The 19,962-nt window shown below is 43.2% G+C and overlaps 1 protein-coding gene across 3 annotated transcripts in view; it reads right to left on the bottom strand.

Annotated features, from left to right (window-relative positions):
* Window positions 1-39: 39 nt before the first annotated feature.
* mkln1 (muskelin 1, intracellular mediator containing kelch motifs) overlaps window positions 40-19,962 on the bottom strand; it is a 33,950-nt gene continuing 14,027 nt past the window's right edge. For 2 of the 3 annotated variants that reach the window (XM_040050668.1, XM_040050669.1), the window contains exons 9-18: window positions 15,375-15,487; window positions 15,057-15,269; window positions 12,679-12,900; window positions 12,463-12,592; window positions 10,028-10,175; window positions 9,210-9,324; window positions 8,422-8,561; window positions 7,640-7,742; window positions 5,282-5,336; window positions 40-4,364 (exon numbers count right to left, since the gene is read on the bottom strand). In XM_040050668.1, coding sequence (XP_039906602.1) covers window positions 4,243-4,364; window positions 5,282-5,336; window positions 7,640-7,742; window positions 8,422-8,561; window positions 9,210-9,324; window positions 10,028-10,175; window positions 12,463-12,592; window positions 12,679-12,900; window positions 15,057-15,269; window positions 15,375-15,487 — 1,361 coding nt within the window. In that variant the 3' untranslated portion in view covers window positions 40-4,242. The other variant, XM_040050670.1, reaches the window with a different exon arrangement.

The raw sequence follows: 19,962 nt of genomic DNA, 5'->3' as shown, positions 1-19,962 counted from the left end.
CTTTAAAATGAACCACACAAAGATGGCAGTTAGGAAAACTTGAACAAAATACAATCTTTATTCATTATATACAGTACATACAATGCAATACTGCAAGGCTTTCTACACATTCACTGTAATCCAGAGTAGTGCTCACTGATCATAGAGTACCAGCTTTAAAACTCCTGAGTCCCACCCAAAGAAAGACAAAGAAAAGTCGTATTTGGCATTGTGTGTTCTTACAAAGGTGCTTTGAATTAGTCTTGAACACAAAACTAATGCTACAGCCAGTGTGGTGAGCCCTGCATGTTATCAAAATGTCATCATTTTCTTACTTCTTCACATTTCTCCTCGTCCGAAACAGATTAGCACACAAAAAGAACATTTATTAGTGTAAACCGTTACACTTCCTCAGTATGTAAATTTAGGCCACTTCTGCTGATCCCTGCTACCTGTCTGAGATTAGTCACACATGAACATGGAACAGAGCATCTCCATCCTGGGAAGGTTCCATAGAAGGAATAAAGGGTGAACAGTGACGAGTCTTGGCTGAAATAACTGGATACAAATTCCACATTGAGACCTGTAGGTGGTGTGTTGATGTCAGAAACTGAAAGGATCACCTGTTAGGTCATTAACGTGACCACACACACAGTAGGCCATTTGTTACAAACCATACATCGTGAAAGAACAGCTGACACAAAGTGTGGAGGGAAGCAGCTCGGCTGGTCTGTCCAAACGCTCAAAGACTAAATCTTTGTCTCTTTTGTTTAATCTGTAAAACCAAACATCAACTTTCAGGCCTGAAGCACCAAGTCAATGAAGAACTGCCAATAAAATGTAGTTGTTTGGAGGCCGTCTCCACACACTCGCCATCGTTCATCTCTACAGCATTGAAAACCTCTGGCCTTTATGGACACTTCCTCCTCCATGACAACATAGCTCGTCCCAGGTGTAGACTGGTGAGGCTGAGTTAGGGGCTTAGCTGCTTAACAGGTGTCCTGACACCACCCAAACCACCCATACATTTCCAAACTCATCTCTGTGTGGTGGCGCAGTGGCTATGCTCCTATGGACAAACACTTGCTATGTGCTCAGATTAAGATTATTCATTTACTGCACCTTGTTGAAGGTGCAGTAAATGTTCCTACCATTATGGTTGCCAGGCAACCAGAAAACTATGCTGACTATGTTAACAGTTACAAAGCTCGTAACAGTGTTGCAAGTGAAGCTTCCTGTTAGAGTGTATCACTCTATCAACACATGTCAAATGTAGTGCACAGATATAGTGTGGTATCCTCTGAGGCAAAGATACACTGCAATGACAGTAACATCGTCATAGCAGCAGGAAGTCAATGGAAGCAGTTACATGCAGCTCATGTTATCATCACGCTGTTTGGAGGTCGGGAACTTTATGGGGCAAAAACACAGGTGGTGGTCGAGTGTGCTATAATTTCACTCACTGCTCTCACTTTAGGAATGAGTTTGATTTGTTCATATTTTAAAACACATTTTGGAGCTACAAAAGAAACGAGCAGGCGATGACAAATCCAGGGCTTTTAAGTTTGAAGCACAAAGGAAGCAAGAACACTGCCGTGGACTTCTGATGCATCAGTGGACTAACAGCTCTCCAACACTAAGCCCCACAGCTCAGGAAATTCAATTATGGAAGTTTATTAAAAAAATAAAAACAAACAGAAAAGTTCTTAAGGTTCTTTAATTTCAAAATAAGAGCATTATCTATAATTCATGTGTCCAATGAATGAGATTGATTCAGTTGGCATCTTTGATTCAAACTATGAGGGAAAGAGTGTGAAACGTAAATTTGGCCTGCGTTACACGACTGTAAAAGAATCCACTCGTTCGTTAAACTGTGCCGAACGTTCTTTGAATCTCCCAGGAAGAAGTCTGTTCAAGTACAGCATACGCTCGATGGACGGTGCTCAAGAGTCCCAGCAGCTGTGTGACTGCGTCTGTAGTGTTCTACTGCATCACAGTTATCAGAAACAAAGCATTGGAAGAAATATAAGCGAAAAAGTTTCCTGTGAAATACAATTAGTGAGAGTGACTCAGTCAGGGAAGACGGCAAACAGGAAAGCGAATGGGGAGTAAGCACCTGCATGAAACACTGATCCCTCAGAGGTGACAGAGAAACTGCAGCTACCACAGCTTCAGTCCATTTCAACACTGCTACACATATCCTTCGACATCCTCCAAAAGCATTTTATCCAAACTTCCCAGCTCAATGTTTTCCTTCCGTATGTGAGGTTACAATCAGGTCTGTGTGTTACACATGGTTGGTAAGAAAGTCTCAGGCGTATAATAAAAATAAGCCGAAGCAGCTGAGGATCAAATTTTACAAACTGCAAATGTCTCCATGATCTGAAGATGCGCCTGTTCGTTAGCAGTGGACCAAGGAGTCCTCAGCGAGGCTAATCGCACAATGAGAAGCTTCAGGATCGCTTTCTGCGTTTGTGTGATCAGGAGGTACAGCAGCCGATGAAGGAAGGTTGTGTGTGTTCACGACAACAAAGGTGGGAAAGGTGACCCCAGCACATTATTTTGCCACCTGACCAATCAGCATGCATTTATGTCACAGACTCTGCTGAACCTAAAGAACAGGGTGGGATAGTTTCTAGCTGTAACTGCAGCACATCCAGGTCAACCACAGGAACTCAGTCAACAGAAGATTAATTAGCGATACCGGTTTGTGCTTCTTTTTTTAAGTTGCTCTCCATTTTCTTGGGCCGAGCCAGCAGCTCGTTGGTTACACGATGAGATTAGTCATGAAGATCATAACTGTAGCCCAGTTGAGTTATTATTAGTGCTGTGAGCGTTGATCCAGTTGAAATCATGTTAACGCCATAACCGCTTTGAAGCGGCAAATCTCCGTTAGCAAGTTAACGCGGCTCGCTCGTTGGGCTGCACGCCACCAACGGGTTAGTGCTGTCCAGCCCCACGCACGGGCGAGCCACGCTAACTCGGAGATTTGCCGCGTTAATTCAGGTATGACGTTAACATCATTTTAATGAGATTAACGCTCACAGCACTAATTATTATCAGTACAGAAAAGTTGATAACCCAGACTTTAATATTCAACACAGATTATAAGCTGGAAGTTCCATGATTGTATATGTGACTGGCTGATAATCAGACCAGAGCTTCATGCACTTCATCCTCCCATTGAAGGAACATGCTGCCAAACTGAAAACACCTTTAGCTGCTCTGCAAAGATCACGGTGGATACCTGCACCAGCACCTCACTCACACGTCTTGTTTAAACTGTCCTTAATAAGTAACTGCTAAATGTGGAGCCACAGAGTGACTGGACCCTGATGTTTTTTTGTTTTTGACATTTTTTGATAAGGATGGGGAGAAAGAGCATGACCTGACACAAGCCCAGGACACGTGGAGCAAATTCCTATATGTATATTTACATATTCTGTACATCCACTCAGAATTAAACGACAGGCCAATAATTTCACTGTTATCAGCCAGTTTTACAGGGATAGCAACCAAAACCTATATACCTATATATTTAATATATATATATTAAACTTTATCTCATAGAATCATTCCTCTATTGTTCCTACGATGCTTAAAACTGCTGACTTTTTCCAGCCTGTGCAGCCGTCACGCTCATAAATAGGGGCAGGTGCTGCAGGAAAGCCAGCTTACCAACTCATTAAAATGACGCTGACATGTGGTTTTATAGGAGAAACAACACAAACTTAAATTTTTAACAACTGGCCTCAGATGTAAACATGTGAATGGACATGTGTGGTTGATTCTGAAAGCACAGATCGAAGAAGAGTCAGCAAACAAATGTACAAATTATTTTTGTTTAGCTTCAACAACAAAAAACAAACAAAAACAAAAGTGATGCGCTGGGCTTGGCATGCTCCTGCAGTCTCCATCAGCAAGACAAAAGGAAAAAAGCACAGGTGTGCACAGGTGTACGTACACACACACACACACACACACACACACACACACACACACACACACACACACACACACAGGCTGTTGTAGAAATTTCACGTATTCAACAAGGACAGCAGTGTGTGTGTGTGTTTGCTGCCCTCATCGTCATGGTAATGCAGCCCGTGATAGCAGCAGATCAGTGGGGTGGAGGCGGGTGAAGTGTGATCCCACCAGCAGGGGGCGTTCCAGAATAGAAAAATAACTGGTCTCTGTCTCCACACGGTGTGTGCGGCTGGGCGTTCAGTCAGAGCAGTGTGGCGAGCGGCAGGCTGGGAGGGGCTAGAGCGTGATAAGGTCTACCAAGTTGCCCTTAGGTGGAGTCATGCTGTCTGGGAAGAAGTTGACGAGCGTATCGAAGAGCTGTGTCCGCTGAGCGTACGTCTGGTCTATGTCTGAGAAACCTGAGGGGGAGAAAGAAAACGCAGGTGAGCAGAGACGCATGTGACGCATGTACAGAGCAGAGCGCCATGCTTTCTGCTCCTCAGGCCGGGTCTAGAATAGTCTGACTGGAAACCATCTGTGTAGACTCAATGCACAGAATCAGGCTTCAGCACACAACCTCTCAAAGTAATCATGTAGACACATATATGGCTTTACATCATCAGCCCTCTTTTGTTTATGTGATGTAGTTTGTGAAACACAGACAGGAAGCAATAAAATATCATTTCAGCACCTTCTTGATGACGTTTGTCACAAGCTGGTTTTAGTCAGTGTGCAGTGAAGACAGGCTGTACAGATATCTGGTAATCCTGCACCTTCATCAACCTGAACAAAAGTGCTGCCTGAAGTGAAATACTGAGGTTTTGCAGACACATGACTGGTGACCATGTGACATCAACTTGTCCAGCATTTGGGACATGTGACAATCAATGAATCATTCTCCAGAGACACAGGAATAACGAGCACCAGTGAGGGGAAAAGAAAGATTATTATCCAACAGACTGTGAGTGGCTGCTGGAGGTGGATGGCAGTCGCTGGTAAAGCTTCAGTCTCACTGTAAACCAGTCAGTGACCCATGGTCCCATCCCATGGTAACCACCCGTCTCTAGGGAAAAATGCCTAAGCCCTACTGGTTGGCAGAATCTTTTCTACAAACACTGGCACTCTGCGCAGGAGAGGAACTGTGAAACGAAGACCATTTGCCTTCAAAGTAAAAGTTGTGCCTCAGCGTTGCAACCAACTTGTTTCATTAAGTGCAACTTTTACTCTGAAAACCTCTCCACTTGCAGTTTCTGTCACACTTTTATAAAGACTATAAACCTGATGTTTCCCATGTGTGCAGAGCGTGTGCTTTTATGAACTCTGAACAGGTTCTTACCAAGAGGGATGAAGTCAGAGCTGGACTTGAAGAGCGCCGAGGGCAGCAGCTGGAACTGAAGCACACAGAACAAACGTCTGAGTCACTTTAACGTTCAACAGCAACGAACAAACAAACGCACTGATCAGAGTCCTGCTGCAGCAGGTGCTGCGCCGGTCTGAATACAGATGAGGGCAGGATACACCTGAGCTCACGTCTGTCTACACAGACTGAACCTACAAACTGCAGCAGAGGCTTAACGCCTGCATTACTCACAAACCAGCAAGTGTTTAAAGCAGTGCTGTCAATAGATCGTGATTAATCGCGATTAATTGATCAATAGCGTGTTTGAAATTAAATTTTTTCAACTTTATATTTAAGCTTGTAACTGACATTTATGCAGTTACAAGATACTAATAGGGAAGTATACACTAATATATATATTAGTGCTGTCAAACAATTAAAATGTTTATGCAGACTGATCACAGGGGAACTGTGGATTAATTTGGATTAATGATTAAACATCATTTATTTTTATTCTATATTAATCACGTTTCATTTTGCATGAGCAAACAGACTCGAGAAAAAAGGGCAAACATCGCACTTAACATGTTGAACATTCATGTAAAAACTCTGTAAACATGCATCCTCTCTCTGTCTCTCTTGGGGAGGCTTCAAGTGCTTGAACGAGGAACCAAAGCTGTGTAAAGGTTCTCAGTGATGTTAACAGTAGGGGCGGGTTTTAATAATCGATTCATTAAAATCCTGAATCGATTTTTTAATATAAATGTATTTTGCCCAAAATTCCAGAATCTCAAGTGAAACGTCACAAAGTTTTGACAACCACCAAACATTTAAAACTGTAAATGAGAGCAGGAACACGGCTTCTGCACAAAGACGTAAACACACAGCGCCGACCCGCGGATCAGAATCAGTGAGATGTCGCCCTTCTCACCGACAGCTCGCTGATTCTGATGTTTCGGCGGGTCCGCGCTTTGTGTTCACGCCCTTTTTGCGCTGATTCTAAAGCTGTTAGTTTGATCTCTCTGTGGTGAGAATAAGGCACGGCGGGACCACGGAATATCCTTTCGAGCCATTTTTATTCACACTCACCACAACAACAACCACACACACCTGAGTCCCCGTGTTTTAACCCAGCGGGTGTGATTATGGATGCCGTGCAGGTGCGTCTGCCCTCCCTGCACGGCACCGCAGACCACGCCCCACCACACTCTCTCCAAACAATATTGACCGAACCAGCAGCAAACCAGTCGGCCGCTGTTTTTGTCCTTTTACTTACTTCCGAAAAGAAAACCTAATTTCTGCAGTTCAACAGGCTTCTGAACAAATTTAAACTTTTAAAATTATGCAAAATGCAAAACGCTTAGCATGTCTCTAATAAAACCGCTGTAACTTCAGAGGTAATGTTCATGTTAATTAATGGTTTTCTTTCGTTTTTGATGTACTGCAGAATATTTTTATAAAATCCCAGGCCAGGAAAATCACCTTCATGTGTTTTATCTTCAGCTACTTTGACACAAAGGCCTCTGCTGTGATGCTCACACCTTTGATAAAGACTCACAAGTGTCAGCTTCCTTTTTATAGATACGAAAATATGTAAATATACTGATCTGAATTATATTTAGAATTATTTCTAAATATTATTTAGAAATAATATATAAATTAAACAATTATATTTCTGACTGTCTGAGGCAAAATTTCCCAGATTCGAATCGAATCGATTCTAGAAATCAGTGACGATACCCAGCCCTAGTTAACAGCTCTGCAGTTTGTTCCGCGTGGCGTCAGTCGATGTGTCCGAGGTCGACTTCCTGAGGCCCCGATGCTCCGCGAGTGTCCAAGCTGGGTGAGGCGTTAGCCAAAGTGCTAGCAGCATCCTGGCTAACGTGTGCTTCGAGTCAATGTGATATTTTAAGCTGGAAGCGCTTCGGTGAAAACAGAATTCCTTCTTGCACAACGTGCAAAATACCTTATGTGGGTCGACTGTTCCCTCTTATTTTTTTTAATGCTCAAATTTCCCATGGAGAGGGCCGAAGCGCGTTTATCATCTTCCACATTGAGTTGATTGGTTCAGCTGCCCGTCACTACACACCAGCTGCCCCGTGCGCATGTGCGAAGCTGACTCTACTTGGACAAACTGCCCGAAATGCGTTTATAGAAACATTGCAGGGATTCTGAGTCGCTCTGCACTCCAGGTGTTAAAAATTGTAATCCCGTTGCCCGTGATGGCGGATTAATTTTAACACGTTAATTTTGACAGCACTACTTAATATTTTCAGTTTTATTATATGCACATATATGAATGCATTAAAAGACTGGGATGTATACAAACGTAGACGTTTAAGGGAAATCCTGTACCTCTTTGGTCTCATCCGGGTCTGTGTGGTCTACAGTGAGAGACAGGTCATTCTGGAGATACTTCAGTGCACTCAGTGGCTCTGACTGGGCCTTTTCTTCAAACCTGTGAAACCAACACACAGTGATGGCATGAATACCAACAAAGGAGGCTGCAGTTACAGCTACTGGCAACTTGATGGCAACAGAAGCAAAGCAACTAAGTGCATGCTAGATTCCCAAAGATGAGTAAAGTCAAAGGTGCTAGACAGGAAGTACTCATCCCTTCTCACACAGATCTGCACCTCTGCATTGCTCCTGCTACTAAAAACAGTTACACTTACTCTTTTTAACTTTACGTATGCAAATCATGTCACCACAGTTACAAAAGCTGCCCCAATTTATAACTTTATAACTATAAATGAAGCAATTAAAAAAAATCTTATTTATTGTTAGTTTATCCCGTTGATCACAGCGGGAAGAAAAAAAAAAAAACTCTTGTTAACAAGAAGAAGCCCCCAGGAGTGCTGGGCTCATGAAGAGGCAGCTCTCTGCTGCAGCCAGTGAGAAACAGCTTATATGTGAAGTAAGAAATAATATGAAAGTAGAAGAAGAATCTCATGTTCAATAAAAAAAATTAAACATGAGATTCTTAGATCGGGAGAGAAATCCAGAAGATTCCATGTTAAACTTGATAAACTGTTCACTTTAGAGATGGAATACTTACTGAGCATTACTGCTCCAAGGTAAAGGGTTCAAGCTATAGACTACACTGCTGGCTGCTGGTAGCTTTTAAAGGCACAGACCTGTATTTTCTGATGAGGTATCTGCAGTGGCGGAGCAGGTATTCCTTGGAGGGCCGACACAGTTTGAGGGACCAAAAGTCATCCAAGCGCATCTTAGGAGAACAAGACTTCCCGGGGTTTCCCCCAAACAAGTAATGCACCTGCACACACACAAACAAGGATAAAATACATTTATCATTCACTCTTTAGTATGTTTTAGATATGTGCACAAGATAAATCTGCCTGTTGGTGTCTGCCGTATGAATAAAACACACCGCTCTCATCTGAATTTAGCTTCTAAAATATGTGTTGATATGATCGAGCTGTAGGCCCGATGCAAAAGAACCAGGCCTGTACTAGGCTTCGTTCCACTCCACTGTTAATCCACACTTCCTTCACATTTACCTGCTGTCTGTTTACACAGGAAGTCTCACTTTTACAATACAGTTTGAAGCACTTAAAATAAAAAGAAAGGTCAGACTTGTTGTTAGGTTATCATCGGTCAGAATGTCAAAGGGAAAAATGCTGGACTTCAGTCAAGCTGCGTAAATCTAAATTGTGTTAGAACAAAAAAATCATTCTGCAAGTGACATAGTTGTTTGTTCATAGTGATTCTCCTTCTTTATTAAGGAAAAGAGGAACGACCTAAAAAAAACAGTTTAAAGCATCATTAACTGAATTTTTGTTTTTTTACTGTAAACATTTCAACTTTGCAAGCACTGAAATTCTACGCAAGCGCTTCGTGTTGCCAGATGTGTGAATGGGCAGTGGGAGCTGGGCTGTGTTTGTGTAATACAGTGTACATTTACTTTGTGCATCTCATCGTAGACCAGCTGGTGAGCAAAGCGTGGACATGGCTCCTCCTCCTGCAGAGCCTTGCTTGGGTTTTCTTTCACTGCCTGATCGTTCTTATACACACAAGACCTGAGCAGGAGCACACACACAATTTACATCAGCGGTAAAGATACACAACACTTCCTGAAGCCCTCGGGAACAACTGTTTGTTACAGCACAAACACACATTTGTGAGAAACATTACTGACAATACTGCATTTCCAAGTCCTTCCAGTCACATTAACCCACAACTCCAACCTAAACCTGAATCATAAAGCCAAGTGTGAAACCTCAAACAACCATTTGATCGAGTTAAGAAAAATGTTTACGCCCCAACGTTTAAAAGTTGGCTGTCTCAAAGAAATGGGAGTCGCTCACATGATGCTGCAGGTGTCTCACTGAAGGATTTCACTGGACACAGAGTACAAGAACATTTACTGAACTCAATGTTCAGGAACACGGAGGCCTGCAGCCTGTTCTCACACACACACACACGCGTGCACGCACACGCACACACACGCGCACACGCACGCGCACACACACCTCTCAGGGATTACCAGCGCTGTGTGTGGAGAGGTCGTGAAATACTCTGCAGTGCTGACATTTGTATAGAAATGTTGAGTGCGAAGCGCATGCGAGTAGTGTTTGCATGCATGCTCTGCTGTGTGTTGTGGTGAACATCTTGGCTACAAAGAGCTGGTGTGTGAAAGTACTTCCTGTGAGTGTTGTTGTGGTTATGATCAGAGGAAGTTTTTAGTAGGACGAAGCGAGTGTTTATCTCTCCGTCTCCTACCAGTTGTTGCGGGCGATGTCGTAGATCCAGAAGGAGTTGCGCACATTTTCCTCGCGTTTGTCCTTGTCTTTACTGAGGCCGGACAGGACATGGATCTCGTTGAGTTCAGGGTCGATGGTGGCTCTCTGGGTGAAGCCCGTCATCGGCACTGCATACACAAGCGGAGCAAACAGACGGTCAAAGACAAACACATTTACCTGCAGGTCTGATTTAGCTAAATCAGGTCAGGGTTTCATGCTGATAATAGCAAAACTTCTGTCTCCACAAAATGAAAGAAAGCGGCAGCGTTAGGGGCTATCAAAGAAAACTACTCGATAACATAGCAACGAGCACCATGGCAACAAGGACTGACACAGAAAGAAACAATGAACAGCATGCAAATGCAGCTCGGTGTGATCAGACATCCCAACACACACGGTTGATCTTCTACGATCAGGCCCTGCAGGCCTGAAGCACGCATTGTTTACATCTTCATACTGCGCCATTTCATAAAATCAGGAATTCAATTAAAACCACAAATGTGGAGTTCTGGGTCAGCTATAACAAAAAGTTCACACGTTATGACGCTGGCAGGTCAATCTAATGCAGCGCATGCTAAATGTCCAGTAGAAACAGTAGCCACAGCTCAGCTCACAGCAGCAACATGGAATCGTGACTCCACTGTCAGCACGGCTGCTTTTCCCTCCCTGAATCGTCCACACGATGGGCAGAGCATGAAATTCATAATAAGCTGCTGACAGCTCAGCACTCAGCTGACTCAGGATGAGATGCTGTGGTGATGTGCTGATTTCATTTCTGGAAAATTACCTTTTAAATGTGTGAAATTCAACTGATCCAAATGATCGACTCAACAAATGTGTGTTTAATGAATTATTAATGATATTTCCGACAGAGCAACAGACTGTAAAGCTTTGTGAGGGGAGCCAATACTGGGTCAATGAGTAGTAATAATATAAGTTATTTATACTTTTTTTCCTTAAATTTTTAAACACATATCTGTACTTTGTACTCCTTAAACAGGCTCGTATACTTTGGCTTTTGACTGGACTTCTTTCAGGTCACTGGGCCTTATGAAAGGCAGGTGTGTTCAGGTACGAATCAGCAGCGGATGTCACACAAACACAGATGAAGAGTCGCAGTCAGGGGTCGGCCGGTTTGGTGTTTTGGCACAACACTGGAAGAAGTGCAGATGTGCATATGTTGTGACTGCAGTTCAGCATCTAGTTGGCGATACCGAAGAGGAGCGTGCATGAAGGGAGTGACGTTTTCTGTTTGTCAGGTCATTGTAAATGCAACGTTTCTATCAGCTCAACAAACATCAGCAAACACACAAACCAACACGACCTGCCTGCACCGCCCTCAAAAAAACCCCAACCAAACAAACAAAAAACCTCCAACAACTTCAAGAACTGAATGTGTTAGCTTCACCTTGCAAACTACATCTTTTATATAGTCTACAGTTACCAGTCAGCACAACAGGACAAGCTGGCGTTTCAGTGCTGAGCTCACATCAACATGAGACGTGTTTGGCTTCATAATCAAATCCTTTCGGTTCTTTCCTGCTCACATTTTTCTTTCCTGTGCATCATCAAATCATACAGATTTGATGATAGCTCCAGCAGGGTAAGACAGAGGTAAGTGGTGGGTAGACAAGGTCTATTTATACTGGCTTTGAGGTGAAGCTCAGACTGTAGCAGACATTTTAGTCGATCTGGCAGGAAGTGTCTGAAGAGTGGAGGAGCTCCTTAACCAGACAATCGTCATCTCTGTTCTGATAGCTCACAGAATCTATTAGCCTCGATCATTTTATCATATTGTTAATGTAGCCGAGTCAAACAGAGCCCAGAAGACTACGAGGCAGCTACCACAAACGTGCAAATGAATATCTACCACGAGAGGAGTGCTCTCAAACAAAGCTGTAGGTTTTTAGTATGAATTTATCAATACGTTTCAGAACTGAAGCTAGCGAGCTAGTTTAATAAAAGGGTGATATTTGTTTCCAGGGATGTGTTCAGTAGCGCCTCGTTTTCAGGGTTGGGACAAACCCTTAATATACGCTTAAAGTAGAGCACTGCCCTGAATACAGGATCTGTGATTCCTCTAATAGAAAACGGCGAATACCCCTTTTCCAACGGTTCCGCGGCTCAACTTGGTTTTCAGGGTTTCTCAGTAAGTGATAATACCTGGTACCAGCTACGTTGTTCAAGTGAACCGAGTCGAGCTGACACTCGGTGACTGATGAGGGACACCACTAAAATCTAAATCACCACTTTTGAAACCCGGCAGTGTAAAAAACTGATGAGGTCTGAAAATACGCTACTATGATTACAGGCCACCTGTATTTGTTGTTACTGATAGCTTAATCTGTGTCGTCTCTCCCTGTGTGCAGCTCTATAAACCAGTGGACCTCATCATCCAATATGAGCCGTTCTTACCCATCCCAGAGTCTTTCTTGGTGCCATCAGATATGATTTCTACGTGATCTCCATCCACATCGTAACTGAAGAAATCATTGAGGTACGTCTTTGACCTCTGACCACCAAACACGTAGAGGCAGCGGTTCCTCTGGCGAAGAAACAGAAATAATGGCCGACATTAAAGTCAGTCGCTGACGGGATTGTCCTCAGAAATGGATCCAATGACGCACTCACAGTGTGGAAGAGCATGCAGTGCCCGATACGGGACTGAACATCCTCTGGGCCAGCGTTGCACGAGTCCTCCCGCAGGAGGCTCCACGTCCCCAGTTGGCAGTGGTAGGCGTACAGGCCGCTGAACTGCGGCTCCGACGTCCGGCTGTCATCCACGCTTCCATTACACGTCAGGATCCGACCCCCAAACGTGTAGATCATGTGCTTCTCAGAGTCCATGCACATCTGCAGGAAGAGCAGTTTGTCACTGTTAATACAAAATGCATCTCTGAGCTGAAACTAATTTACTTTGATTTAAATGCTTCAGATTAAATCAAAGCTTCCTTCATTACATTTTCTCCATTTGCATTTTTTGAGTTGAAGAAGCTTCTTAACTGCCTTGTGTTTTCTTGGACACGACTCCGCTTTAAAATCATTCTGCCTAACAAATGTCCAAAGTGGGGATGTGTGCGACTACACGACTACTCGATTGCTCGTTGCTGTTCTTATGAGTCGTTTAATCTAACTGTTGAAATTTAAATTTGATGCCCAATGCTGGTCAATTATTGTCCTAAATGTTATGCAGACATCTGCCACCAGATGGCGCATCGTTGTATTAAAAAAACTAATCTGTTAATAGGCTGATATTTTTGTTAACACTATCAGAATGAGATGGGCTCTCTATTAGTGCTACTCCTCCACATCAGGAGGAGACAGCTAAGGCTGTCAACTCCTGGGTAAGGTGTTCAGGCCCAGCACGTCCTACTGGGAGGAGACGCTGGAGAGATTACACCTATCGACTGGCCTAGGCGATGTTTCCCTGGAGGAGGAGGGCCCAGAGGGAAGTCTGGGCTTCCTGCTGCACCCAAGATCCAACTTCAAAATAAGTGGGAGCAAATGGATGGATGATTTATCATTTTGATATTTTGGATTTTTCGGATCTATATTTGGTATATTTTAATAATAAGTTAAGCTCTTCTGTAGTAACACACGTTCATATCATATTTTAGTAGAACATGTGATGTTGATAATGCAGGATGTGAGGTGCTGCGCAGTGAAGCAGCAAGAATGTGGAAAATGGTTTAAAATGCTCTTGGTTTTCAAGTGTAACTTGATGCCTGAACGTTTCTTGGTCGCCAGCAACATCCCTGGTCCAAAGTGACAAACATCTGCCTTAGTTTCACCCCAACCCCAAGGTGACATCTTAGAGCTGCTTTTGGATGATGTTAAAAATAGTTAAGCTGCAGCATCTAAACGCTGCCTCTCAAAGAGTGAGGAGAGTGCTGGCAGTCACAGCACAGACAAGTCTCCACTGTTGCTGTGAGGTCACGTGTGCGTCACAGCTTTGTCGATCAAACAAACATGAACGCCAGCAGTAGCTACAGAGTATGACCACAAAGAGCTGCTCGTGTTTTTCAGCTTGGGCTTAGCCAGGTCTGAAGTTGACTTCTGCTGGAACTAAAAGTGGCAGCAAGACTAAGCCCTTTCAAACCAACGCAGCAGTGAAATGAAACCAATGTATATTTAACATTAGCTGTTCCACTTTCCTTTATCTGACATACACAAGGAAACTACACAAGGTGCACCTACCCTTTCCCCCTGTGGTCTTTATTTATGTGGAGGTTTGATGAAAACATTTTTGAATCCTTTTGTCTCGTACGCAAGGAAACGATGCACCGAATACAAGAGTTGTATTTAGTTATACGTCACGGGGTGAACACCTAGTGCAAACATACTTTTACTCCACGTACATGAAGGTTGGAAATGTTTTAAAATGTGTGAACAAAAATGAAAGACATTTAGAGCTAAAACTAAAGATTTGCAATTACTAATCAGCTAAGGTAAGGCTTCTCCTTGAGCTGTTAAACTTAAGCCAGGTTCAGACTACACACAGCCCCTCCATCTCACCTCCTGTTGGTTCAGGAGTGGAGGCCCCTGTTGTGTCCGACAGTGTTCGGACACAATGGACAAACACGAGGAAGATGCAGTGAGTACACGTATTTAAAGAACTGGAGTCAACTAAGCAACTGACGGGGGTGAGTGGAGCTGAGTGTCAGGTCTGATGTGTGACAGAAGGTTAGCAGCAAGAGTCAAAAGGAAGGTGCCCAAGATGATAGTGAGACCTGTTATGATGTTTGCTTTGGAGACGGAGGCACTAACAAAAAGCAGCTGGAGGTGACACAGTTGAAGATTTTTGTTTTTGGAAGTGACAGGAAGGAACAGGATTGATAATGATTAACTCAGAGGGACAGGTCAGGTCGAGTTATCTGCAGACAGAGAAGGAGGAGGACGGCTTAAAGGTTTAGGACATCTACAGAGGAAGAACGGTGAATGGACGGGACAGGGATGTTGAATATGGAGGGAAAGTGGAGTGTAAGAGATCGTTTTGCCTTTGCAGCTACCTGGTGGTCAAACACCAACTTTGGCCCTCCGTCGGCCGACGTATCCTCGCTTAGTAGCGTCCAGGTGTTGGCGTCTATGTCATAGCGGTAAAAATCGCTCTTCAGCGACTTGCTGTTCCTGACACTGGAGTCCAGGTAACGGCCCAGCGTGTAGATCTGTCGCCGCTGTGAGTCGATGCACATCTTGTGGCATGAGCGAGCACTCGGACCACTCTGTTACACAGGAGACATGCTTACACGTGTGTCTAACATGCACAGACAGTGATTTTTCTTTTCTAGTCAAAAACAATCAGAAGACACTGGTGAGTGTTTGATCACCTCTTTCTCTGTGTCTCTGGAGATGCAGGCCCACTGGTTCTCCTGCACACTGTAGGCCCAGAAGTCTGCCAAATCCTGCGTCCCATCCCAGCCTCCAAACAGGTACACCGTCTCTGTGGGTTAGAAATGACCAGCACTGAGCCTTTTGTAACCATGCTCCTGCAAAGAAGGTTGTTGTTTTTCCCTTAACCTCCTACGACCCGAACTCTTTCATGGCAGCATTTTGAATTTGTCTTTGCTATTTGGGCTGATTGGGACCTAAAGAATGTAAAAACAAAGAATCACCAGATTTTTACCTAATTTTTGTTTCTGAGAAAAATGAGATCCACATATGAGGACATTTGTTTCAAATTTTGATAGAACAGTGGCAGCATGATGTCCTCGTAAGTGGATGTCAGGCCCTTGTAGAGAGAAATTAAGTATTTTGGTCTAGACGTCCCAAAATGTGACGTTCACATATGTGGATGGTCCTAGGAGGTTAAATAAGAATCTGTTTTCTTATTGTACATAAAATCAGAAAAGATATCATGTTGCAGTTCACAGCACCCACCATCACAAGTCTCTGTTCAGAACTACGTTTTATCAATAACACATGGTGGTGGGGGTTCAAACGGTGGTCTACTCTGCACAGCGGACTCTTCGGTCAGACGGGGTCAGCATGCAAACATGCAAAATTGAGATGATTTATGCTTTCGCTTACAGGGTAAAGCTAAAGCTACATTTTCCATGATTTGACAAGCACGCCGAGAGATGGCGCGTTGCAATGTAGCATGGCTCTTTAAAGCGCTCTCTTTGTTGTGAAACTTTGTTTGGGTCAAATTCAGGCCAGTGTAGCTCAGGCAGATGGGAGATGTAGGAAGCTGCGAGAATGAGTTGTAAAGACACAAAGTATTATGAGTCACTGGAAACGACCAACAATCGGTTGATTTGTGTAAAGGATTAGCAGGAATTTGGGATTTAAAGTGCTTTCAGATCACATTCCCCCTTTGAAGTGACACACTGTGTGGAGGTAAATACGCAGCTCGTGAAGCAACAGCTTTGTTAAAAAGCCCGTTTTGTGCCAGAAGGGCGATAAAGCTGTCAAAAACATAACAAAGGTGACGGGAGAGAAAAGGAATATATGAGCAGGGTGTTTATAAAACACTGGTTTCACCATGAGATCATGATGTGTTTGCTTCATATAAAGTGGAAATCCCCTATTCAAGTTCTTTTTAAGCATATCAGCATCCAGAGGTGTGGACTCGAGTCACATGACTTGGACTCGAGTCAGACTCGAGTCATTAATTTTATGACTTTAGACTTGACTTGAAAAAATGTTCTAAGACTTGTGACTTGACTTGGACTTTTACACCAATGACCTGGGACTTGAATTGGACTTGAACCGGTTTACTTGAAAAGACTTGATATTTCACCCCAAATATAAAATTTAACATGCATATTATATAGAGATTGAAAATTGAAATCAGTCACACAGCGATAAAAAAGAAACACAAAAATGTCAAGAAGCTGTTGTATTATTAACTGCAATAGCCGGTTGCATGACAGCCACGGGAAGCCGACGGGTAAAGAGATCGGTTGTTATCGGATTACGTCGTTGAAGAGAAATTGTTCAAGCCATGTTTCCGAAGTAACAAAGAGGCGACGGATGGCCTGGATTGCAGCCATTCAAAGACAAAATATAACGTCCCAGAACCCTCCAGCTCACAGGTTAGTCTGCTCCAAGCATTCCCACAAAGGTCAGTCTGCTCTTGTAGTTAATGCGTCATTTTTCTTAACATAATTGGTGATATAGGTTACAAGCAAGTCTGACGCTGAACAGAAATTGTCGCTCCTTTGTTTATTGTGCATAAATAGTGAATTATCCTGACACAATATTGCGTTTCGCTTCTGTTATTATGGTACATTGACAAAAACATATACTTTTATTCACAGGATAAAACAGGTTTTTTGTATCACTAATTGCCCAGTACGATTACAACATACAGTATTATTGTCACTGCTACATTTCTGTGATGCTACCAGAAATTATTTCCACTGCTAATTAATTACCGTTGAGCTTAAAGGTCCTATTAATAAACGGTTAACGAATGTGTATTTATGACGACGATTTGTGAGACTGGTAAACTTATGATATGTACGATGGTCTTTACTTTCCACACGGTGCATTTCAAGGTCCTGTACCCATCCGTCGGTAAACTGTACCTGGGCTTGTTGCAGTGACCTGAAGTTACTATGTCGTGCCAAACTAGGTATCCCCGACAGAATTTGTTTCCCCTGAGTCGGGAGCACACGCTGGACTGTCCAAATCACGGACAAACAGTATCCCGCATTGTTGATTTTTAGTTTACAAACACTTCTTATAATGACTAACTACTCCTGACATTTTTGAGATCTTAGCTCTTTATACAACGAAGTTATAGTGGGATACAAATAATATCAGGCTGGTCCTGCCACAATTTGTTCCCCCTGTGTAAATCACGGACAAACAGTATCCCACATTGCTGATTTTTCGTTCACAAACACTTCTTATTATGACGCATTTCTCCTGAAACTTTGGAGGATTTAGCTCTTTATATAATAAAGTTACAGGAGAATAAAAATAGTTATTAGCCAAAATGTTTATGGTTTATTAAAATAATCCCATCTGATACCCCGTGAGCAATAAATATATAATTTTCTGTTGTAACCCTCAAACTGAATGGTAATGTAATGATACTAATTTTTCACAAAATGAAAACATCAGTACTTCCTGCGTGCTCCCAGCACAGGGGAAACAAATTCTGTCGGGGATACCTACTTTGGCACGACAACCGGTCCTACAACCGCATCCAAGAATAACATGCAGCTTATCTCAGAACTGTCGGTGAAAATTATTCTTGGAGCTAAGTTTAATTGAGCTGCATTTTAAAGAGGTGCAATTTCACAATTTGTGTATATTTTCTAAGTTCACTATTTGGTCATGTGTTGAGAAAAACACAGATTTAAAAATTACATGGTCTAATATTTACATTTAGCATATAACTGCAACATGCTTTTTTCGTTTTTTTTCTTTTTTTTAAAGACTCGAAAGGACTTGAAATTCAAAATTTCAGACTTGTGACTTTACTCGGACTTTTACACCAGTGACTTGAGACTCGACTCTGACTTGAATGACATTACTTGAGACTTGACTTGAGACTTGACTTGAGACTTGAGGATAAAGACTTGAGACTTACTTGAGACTTGCAAAACAATGACTTGGTCCCACCTCTGTCAGCATCTGTGGCAGAGGACCGACGTATATGACCGAGTGTACATACAGTGGGGCAAAAAAGTATTTAGCCAGCCACCGATTGTGCAAGTTCCCCCACTTAAAATGATGACAGAGGTCAGTAATTTGCACCAGAGGTACACTTCAACTGTGAGAGACAGAATGTGAAAAGAAAAAAAAAAAAAATCCATGAATTCACATGGTAGGATTTGTAGAGAATTTATTCGTAAATTAGGGTGGAAAATAAGTATTTGGTCACCTCAAACAAGGAAAATCTCTGGCTCTCACAGACCTGTAACGTCTTCTGTAAGAAGCTTTTCTGTCCCCCACTCGTTACCTGTATGAATGGCACCTGTTTGAACTCATCATCTGTATAAAAGACACCTGACCACAGCCTCAAACAGTCAGACTCCAAACGCCGCCATGGCCAAGACCAAAGAGCTTTCGAAGGACACCAGGAAAAGTATTGTAGACCTGCACCAGACTGGGAAGAGTGAATCTACAATAGGCAAGCAGCTTGGTGTGAAAAAATCAACTGTGGGAGCAATCATCAGAAAATGGAAGACATACAAGACCACTGATAATCTCCCTCGATCTGGGGCTCCACGCAAGATCTCATCCCGTGGGGTCAAAATGATCATGAGAACGGTGAGCAAAGATCCCAGAACCACACGGGGGGACCTGGTGAATGACCTGCAGAGAGCTGGGACCAAAGTAACAAAGGTCACCATCAGTAACACACTACAACGGCAGGGAATCAAATCCCGCAGTGCCAGACGTGTTCCGCTGCTGAAGCCAGTGCATGTCCAGGCCCGTCTGAAGTTTGCCAGAGAGCACATGGATGATACAGCAGAGGATTGGGAGAATGTCATGTGGTCAGATGAAACCAAAGTAGAACTTTTTGGCATAAACTCAACTCGTCGTGTTTGGAGGAAGAAGAATACTGAGTTGCATCCCAAGAACACCATACCTACTGTGAAGCATGGGGGTGGAAACATCATGCTATGGGGCTGTTTTTCTGCCAAGGGGACAGGACGACTGATCCGTGTTAAGGACAGAATGAATGGGGCCATGTATCGTGAGATTTTGAGCCAAAACCTCCTTCCATCAGTGAGAACTTTGAAGATGAAACGAGGCTGGGTCTTCCAACATGACAATGATCCAAAACACACCGCCCGGGCAACAAAGGAGTGGCTCCGTAAGAAGCATTTGAAAGTCCTGGAGTGGCCTAGCCAGTCTCCAGACCTCAACCCCATAGAAAATCTGTGGCGGGAGTTGAAAGTCCGTGTTGCTCGGCGACAGCCCCAAAACATCACTGCTCTCGAGAAGATCTGCATG

The sequence above is a fragment of the Simochromis diagramma genome, unplaced genomic scaffold (genome assembly GCF_900408965.1).
Source record: "Simochromis diagramma unplaced genomic scaffold, fSimDia1.1 OVJJ01000131.1, whole genome shotgun sequence".
NCBI lineage: Eukaryota > Metazoa > Chordata > Actinopteri > Cichliformes > Cichlidae > Simochromis > Simochromis diagramma.
This window is presented reverse-complemented; position numbering and strand designations above follow the sequence as displayed.